At 32.3% G+C, this 8875-nt stretch overlaps 1 protein-coding gene across 6 annotated transcripts in view; it reads right to left on the reverse strand.

The window, feature by feature from the left end:
- Positions 1–8875, reverse strand: part of LOC106459928 (glutamate-gated chloride channel-like) — a 115693-nt gene that overhangs the window by 16810 nt on the left and 90008 nt on the right. For 5 of the 6 annotated variants that reach the window (XM_013919594.2, XM_022386503.1, XM_022386504.1 and 2 more), the window contains 3 exons: positions 4302–4406; positions 3392–3471; positions 577–641 (listed from right to left, as the gene is read on the reverse strand). In XM_013919594.2, the coding sequence (XP_013775048.1) occupies positions 577–641; positions 3392–3471; positions 4302–4399 (243 nt within the window). In that variant the 5' untranslated portion in view covers positions 4400–4406. Of the gene's footprint in view, positions 1–576; positions 642–3391; positions 3472–4301; positions 4407–4572; positions 4591–8875 lie in introns of those variants that run through there. The other variant, XM_022386506.1, reaches the window with a different exon arrangement.

The raw sequence follows: 8875 nt of genomic DNA on the forward strand, positions 1-8875 counted from the left end.
AAACATACCGCTGTGCCACTGGAGGGGGGGCATTCAGCATTGTAAGTCCATAAGTTTACCAGTGATGTGGGGGAACAGTTCTACACTACACCTTTAAATATTACAACAAGAATAGCTTATATAAAGATTGATAAACTGTACAAAGTTACAATATCATAAAAAAAGAGCTGTAATTTTCAAAAGCACATACTTTTCAAATAACAATATTTTTATTTGGAAAGTTTGTCTCATAAAATTATTTAAAAATGACAAAATTTGTTGTGAGCACTATTTTTAAACTATTTATGAGAATGTAAATAAACGAGGTTTAATGTATATAATTGGTTAATGTGATTACTACACTTCGTACTGCTTAGAAAGGGAATAATTCCATAATTTTATATTAAAAAAATATATTAGTTCGACAAGTTTTGCATCTGAATTCAGACACTGTTTTATACACTTTCCCTCTTCTCAAATTTTTGTTAGAAAATTTTTAATTATTTTCAGAAGAAACGTAAAAAAAATATGTGGTATAATGTCAGTTTAATCTGAAAAGATAACGCCACCTGATTAATCATACGTGACATTACTTACCAAGCTGGACTCGTCTGGTGACGATAGAGTTAGAAGAGTCACTGTGACGTTCACAATCGTTTCTTCTACATGACAAAAGAAGGAATTTTTCTGTACAAACTGATATTTACCAGTACCAGTTTTAACTGTGTTGAGTGTAATAAAGATTTCGAAATTCTACATAATTATTTCTCTATTACTACTTTGTAAGGGTCTTTATTGAAAAGAATAAATGCAACAGAGGTTAAGCACAATTACTGTGAATTACAACCATGATATATCTAAGTCATGAAATAATACAAAAGTACGAAAATAATTTATACGTTTTGGAAACAGTGATTCACATACTGGTACTGAAGACTGCTTTTTCACTGACTATCATGCTTTGTCTGCTTCCCATGCTTCTTCGCAGTAGTAGTGTTGTCTTCAGGTTGTTGTGTTTTTCGGATAAACAGACTTGTTATTACATTCTTCCCACTATTTATCTATAAACCAATTAATGTCTTAGGTCTGCGGAACGTCTAAGGGCTCGATATAATAGACCAAAAGCCCAAAAGCTGAATGGAACTGCATCAGGAGACTTCACGCCTATGGATTCGAAAGGGAATTTCTGTGATTCCACTTTACTTTATCATTTTTATCATGAAAACAGCCGTTGATTTAAGGGTATAGCAGGAAACTCGTGAATTTTTGGCTTGTGAGCCTTTGTAAACTTCTTCAATTCTTTTTTTTTATTATTGTTATACTGTTATGCCCAACTTCATCATAATGACTTTAACAGTCGGAGGATTCTTTTGTCTAACCATAGCCTTGATTTTGTGGATGAAAGCGTTGGTCCTGATTGGCTTGAGACATAGTTTGGAATCCGTTGCTCTTTTAAACCCTCTGCTCTGAGAGTTTCTTTTGCCTCCGTTGTAGTCATTGAAACTACTCTCCAATATATTGTGTCTTTGTTTCTACATTGTATATTAATCTCTCTGTATGAATATCCCTCTTCAGAGAAAATGGTCACATACTCGTCCAGCCCAGATCGAGTTTTGGAAGCATTTAACAAGACGACAAGAAACCTTTTTCTCATATATGCGAAATAAATGTTAGTCTAATCATGTGGTCATAGATCTAAAACCCACCAGGACAATGCAGAGAATTGGTATATAATTTACAAGTGTTTCCATAATCTACAAATAACTTCCTGCAGTTGAAATATAGAATTAAAAAAATCTGCAATGCCCTTTAAATGTCATGTAATTAGAATAGTTTAAGAAACCAAGTTCTTCGTCTGAGCTTCAATGATACTTAGGGGATGCTATGGTGGCTCACTCTGACAATGTAGAGATATAATCACGATTGGATGTGTAACAATGAGTTTAATCGAAGGAGGATCAAACCAAAGAAACTAACAAAGAAAAATATAAAGGTTAAAATAAACTTAAAATACAAAATGATTATAAATAAACGTATTATGGCGAACGTAGTTACCTTTAACATGGATCAAAAGTTATTTTGAATATTTCTTCTCCCGGAAATAATAAAATGGGAATTTCGAGTTTGTGAGAGGTTCTTAAATTTGGGTAAAAATATTTTGCATTATTTTGGTGTATAAGAGAGATTTTTCATTAAGTGTTGTTAGATTTTATTTTATAACAAATTTTGGTTTCATGACTTTTTTTTATAATGGTTTGTTTTATAATGTTTATTTTCTTTTTTATGTTTAGAATGACTTTAGTTAGGCATGTTTTTAAACTTTATAACCTTTTGTGTATCTTACAAACACACAATCTCTAAATTATCAAACGATTTGTTTGTTGGATTCTGCACAAAACTACACTAGGACTAACTGTCCCTAATTTTGAGTCAATAGATTAGAAGGAAGGCAGCAAGATAACATCACCCACCAGCAACAACTGGGCTTGTTTTGTCATACCAAAAAGTTTGAGTGTACCGTCATTTTTACAATGCACCACGACCCCAAATTGCGCAGCACTTATTATTATTACTTAGTAATGGGGCACAAACCACTGAACCTCAGCTACACAGCTCTTCACTCTAACCACTGGGCCACGTTCGACTTTGTCAAAGTGCACCAGCAAAGAAATTCATTACGTCACTAAAGAACATGCGCCAAATACTTTAAATTTTTTCTTCATTTATTCTTGATTAGAGAAGGCTTACTTGTTGAAAACGCTCGAATTATCGTAGTTTCATTAGGTAATAACTTCAAAACGATTCCTGAGGATACTTCGAGGATGAACTTTCATCTTCATGTTACAGATATGGATATTCCAGTTTTATTCTTAACGTGGCTACAACAAGTGTCTATAAGATTTCATGTTTTAAATTAAATACTGAATTTCTTACGAAATAAATTGTCAATGCATCAGAACAAATTTTTGTTACATTGATGTTGAGCTCCATTTTAGCCAGAAATTGTAATTACATGAATAAAGTGAGGATACTGTTTGGGATTTCTTTTTACGTTTTATCTTTACTAGTATCATTAACATTATGGCCGCCATTTTTTTCCATCATGATCGCTACTATTAAGTACTTCCGTGCTTAATTATACGTTTACTGTTGTTGGTGAATTTGCATGAAAACAAAAAGAACACAACCTTCTCGACCTTGAGCTTTTCTTGGTTTTATGAGTAGCGTTTGTTGCATAGATTATATTAGGTATTTTAACATCGTATTTCTGCGTATACTCATTATGATTTTCGTGTTATTTTACAAAAGAATGCAGAAAACATAATAGAAATATAAAGTATTAACAGAGACGTCGCTAGGTACTTAAAAGATTTGGGGTTTGGGCCCGAAAAGAAAAAAGTTTATGTCTTACCTTGTGGTCGCACTCTGAAGTCATACTTGCTAGGATCTAACAGATAGTCCAGGACAGTTTTATCGGAACTGTTGAAAAAACTGGCGCGAAATGACAAACGAAGGAGATTAGATAGCATACTGATAACTGATAAATAATATAAAATTTCCCTAAAGAGTAAGACACATGTGGCAATAGAAATAATATTCCTAACCACACAAAGTATAACCACACAAAAAATATCAAGGAAGCAGTTCACTAATCAATTTTGTATGTAAATATAATATAATGCAGGTCTTAGATTAAATAACGTTTATTTGATATCTTAAATTTCAATATCACTTTACATCCGAAAGTATACTTATTCTATCAAAATAGTATTTTCTATTCGCGCCCTACAGTTATTGCTTTCAGTTTTTACGACATATTTAGATATAATACTACAGTAATTATTTTCTTGTTCTTAAAAAAAGGAATTAAACAAATATGTAATTTCCCGGAATATGATTAATCAAAAGTCGTAAGCTTGCCCCATCATAAATATTTAGACCATTAACACTTTAACAGCTTGCCGCAGAGGCTACGTAGTTTTGTTAAACATAAGTATTAAGAAGGCACAAAATGTTGTGACGTCACATATTTAGACCAAACGTTGCTATCTCACACCTTTACAACTTTTAAAGATTCATCAGCTTATGAAAACTTTGAAAAAAGCATTTCAGAAATATCACAAAACAACTTTGGCCAATCAAATAATGAGCATTACATAATCATTGCTTTTTTTTTCTGTATTTGGTAGGAATGGGCTCTGAAAATAGTGATACAAATCTATCTTAGGGGAACCAAAGGATACTTCAAACGTAAAAAATAAATACATTTACACAGTGTATTACTAAGTAACATGAAACTTGTGATGTATTGTGGTACCTACCTCGGGGGATTCAGATCGCTGACAACTCCTCCAATCAGCCTTAAGATAATTGTGATCACGGTAAGGGGAGGGACGATACTGTCTAGTTTATTGCCCATTGCGAGCCTATACAAAATATTCCAATAAAAAATCATATATACATTACTGCCGTACTAAGGCATTGTTAAAAAAATATGAAGACTCGATAGTTAGTTATCACAACATTGTTTCTCATTACTTTTTTCTTTATTTTTTCTTTGCCGATGGGGCAACGGTAAGTTTACGGACGTACAATGCTAAAATGCGGGGTTCGATTGCCGCGGTTGACACAGCCGACAGCCCACTGTGGCTTTGCTCTAAAACAAACAAACCTCACTCGACACATGTTCTTGGATGCACAAGACTGTCAACTAGAAGCTTTCTTTCTTTACATGTAAAAGTCACAGGCATGTTTATTATACTTTTGTACCTCATTCATACGTCGACAGAAAAATCTTTCCGGATCATAATATCACTATGGTGATGTTTAATAACTAGAATCGATTTACATAATCCAAAAGAAACTAATGAGGGAAAAATAAATAAAGACGTATGAAAACCGAGTTTTATACAAGCATTTCTTGAAACTATAGGTTAACTTTGCATTTCATGACTTTCAATATTTCAACCGGAACTATTGGAAGTGCATTAGTTGTCAAACTAATCAGTCAGTCAAATTATATATAATCCTTTAAGCCTATTTGTTTGTAGTTAAGTATAAAGCTATACAATGTGTTATCTATGCTAGGACCACTGCGAGTATCGAAACCCGGTTTCTAGCGTTGTAAGTCCGAAGACATACCGCTGCGGCGCCACTGGGGGGGGGGGTGAGTTAAGTCTATTATTTGAAAACCTTTAATGTTTTACATTTCTTTTCAAGAAATAGTTCAATCTTTTTCACATAAAAAAGATTGCCTCGCAAACCCTGAACTTATTTCATAGTTAAGTACTTTAGCAGAAAATCCAACAGCAATTAATGAATAATAATAGAAAAAGTAAAACAAATTTTCTCTAAGGGCATACACCGTTTTACTATATTGCAAACTACTGGCTTGTGTTTATAACTTTCGGATATTATATTACATTATACTGGGTTATTTATGTTTTTGCGTGGTTGAACACGCATTTAAAATCGGATAAATCACTAATTTCTTATTTAAATTACATTGGGGTCCCCAGCAGTAAATAGTGGTATTAATTGTTATATTGACAGTAATTCTATTAACATTTTATGTATCATACTTATGCTAATAGGAATCTTGTAAACAGGAGATCCATGATATTAGTTTTATGTTGTTTTTGTGTTTTTAGCACAAACCTATACAATGGGCTATATGTGCTCTGCCCATTGAGGTGAATCGAAAACCAAATTTTAACGTTGTTAGTTGTCAGAACTTATGATATATTTATTTTACTAATTGCCAATTAATAATATAAATATATATTGCGTTGTTGTTGGGCTTAGGATCCTTCTACAATAGGTGTTGTGACTTGCTGACGATACATTCAACGATGAATAAACAGCAGACACTTCACTTGTTTTCAAAATAATATATTGTTACGTCTCCGTTTGCTAGTTAATTTTCCGTAAATCCGTTCCGACGAAATTTTAGCGACACAAGCCCTTTCTTAAATAAAACTGGTTTATTCTTTCCGAATACAACTTTACGATACACTTAATTTCAACAGTCGCTCTATAACAACACTATAACTCACGTCTCACGTGGCCTACAATATTTTGTCCGCATACATTCAATTACTCATTACCTCTGTTGTCCCGTCACGTTGTGAACGTCTTATATATACAAAACTAACACATATCTAGTAAATGCTAGGGCATTCTTGAAGGAACAGGATATTTCTAGAAAACGTGGCGTGATAATCGTCATGTGACCTCGCTGACGCAACAATATATTCAGAACAAGTTAAACGTATGTCCAGCAAATTCTTCATACTAAGAAGATTGTAGGCATATCCTAAACACAATATCATATGTATAGTTCTCTTCTTGTCAAAAGTCCACTTAGGCCTATTCAATTACTTTAGAATTTGAGTTGAATCCGAACTATCTTTTCTATTACTATCACACTAATATTCTGTGTGTGATTCACTTACAATTGTGGTGCGAATTACCGTAATAGTTTGACATTCTTTCTTCAAAATATACTCTGGTTCTTTTGTCAAAGTGCACTCAGGCTGATTCAATTACTTTAGAACTACGCTTTGACGGAATAATTTCTTCTTCTTATCTCCTTTTCTACTGTTAGTCTTACTCTAACATATTAAACGTTAGGCCTATGTCAATCGTTAGGCCTATCACTTCTACAGTAGTTAACTTCGTGCCAAATTTTTCCTTGCCCGTAACTTTACTTTCTTCTGCTATTGTCTGTGTGCTGTTTTCGCTCGTCTCACACTATGTATAGGTTTATCACTTAATTTTATGTCCGCATTCTAGAAATTTTTATATTCTTGACGTCAGTGCATTGCACGCGACGTTCGATAGTCTGAACATAAATGAATTATAAACACAACTTCTAACAATCGTCTGCTCTTAACTCTTATTATAACAAAAACTAAACAATAATATAATACTCACTCACAAAAATGAATTAATCAATAATATCTAAACTATCATGACATTAATCCATAAACCTATCGTTCATCCATCGGGGGACAAAGTCATGAATCCACAAGCAATTTGGTGCATAAATGGTTTAGAAAAATGTGTTTATAAAGCCGATGGGGTCTTTATGATCCCCACTACTAATTCTAGCATTAAAATATGGAATTAATTTTATTGTAAAAATAAAACAAAAACAAAAATATATTATCTAAGGGGTAGATAGACAGCCAAATTGAGGGAGAGATAACACTCATTAAATGAAGATAATAAACAGTAAGTCAGTTAAATACAGACAAATAAGAAACTGATACATGGTGAAATGTTTAGAAAATATTAGTGTTTGTTATGAAACAACAGAGAGTAAAAGTTATGAAACTCTTAGTAAATTTTCAGACGGCTGTCCTTAGTATATAACATATAAACAGATAATAATGCGCGGTTTGTAGTGTTTCTGACTCACTATAGTGTGTGTATATATATATATATACACTTTATCCATGTATTTCAACATCATCTAATATAATGATCTGTCTACTTTTAAAAAGACAGATGAATTAACAAAATACTAGGGTTAGAATACTGGTTTTGTTTGTTCGATACATAATTCATAAACTTCAGAATGATATACTCTTTTATCATGACGTAAGTCAGACAAACGTTAACACTTGACTCTGAAAACAACCATCACACATATAGAAACATGATAAATTTGCCTGAGAACACGACTTCTTGACCAACCGTGGACGAAAACACTATTATAAGAATGAATGACTCAGTCACGTTCCGAAAACAGCAACACCACATCCGACATCAGAGAAAAAGTATAATACGAAGAACAAACAGAAAGTTTTTCTCATAATTTTGTCATTTTATCCAACCTGCTAATTAAAGGGGAACAATATCCTATATCTTGAAGCCTTCTTCAAGCAAGTATATAAAACAGGGAAAGCCTTAATTAAATCTCTTGATGGATTATCATACAAAATAATCAGGCATTATTCAATGTCACAGGTTTCTGTCCAACAAACTGGAGAATAATAATTACTATACACTATCGAACCCACAACCTGATTTTGATTATGTTTGTTACTCAAGAAGTTCTAACAGTTGTCTGTGTTCTGAAGTAGCTTGTTACCATGGCACCAGAACTGCTTGAGTTACATCCAAACCAACCAAAGATGACAAGCCAATCAGATGGAATAACTTCTAGTAAAAGAAGTGCTTGGTTTTACATACGATTATTATATTCTTCTCTCCGTGAAAACATTAATGTCATCACGTTTCTTTGCTTGATAACTTCATCTCTTTTTAGCTTTTGAACTTAGTATTTTCAAATAAAAATGTTTCGGAAAAAATATATAGATTTCAATCCAAATATATATGTGTGGTTAATCTTAGTTTTGTAAAGTTAGAAAAAATGAATGAAGATGCAAATAATTGAGTGAATTGATATCTTTGTTTTTATAACAGTAAAAAATAGTTTAATTTCCTACAAAATATGTGTATAATTCCCTTGTAGGAATTATCTCATATTTTGCCTTACATCAGAATGTTTAAAACATGTAGCACTGGTTGATCTATTACAAAATTATTAGGCAGCATCGTTTCATGGAAAAGGTAATTTCTACTATATATATATATTAGGTTTAAACGTCAGTCAATATTTCAGCAGTTACTTATATATACATATATAAGGTTTAAACGTCAGTAAATATTTCAGCAGTTACTTTTTTACACATATATATATAAGTTTTAAACGTCAGTCAATATTTCAGCAGTTACTTTATATATATGTATATACATATATAAGTTTTAAGCGTCAGTCAATATTTCAGCAGTTATTTTATATATATATAAGTTTTAAGCGTCAGTCAATATTTCAGCAGTTACTTTATATATATGTATATAAGTTTAACCGTCAGTCAATATTTCA

The sequence above is a fragment of the Limulus polyphemus genome, unplaced genomic scaffold (genome assembly GCF_000517525.1).
Source record: "Limulus polyphemus unplaced genomic scaffold, Limulus_polyphemus-2.1.2 Scaffold683, whole genome shotgun sequence".
NCBI classification, from domain to species: Eukaryota; Metazoa; Arthropoda; class Merostomata; order Xiphosura; family Limulidae; genus Limulus; species Limulus polyphemus.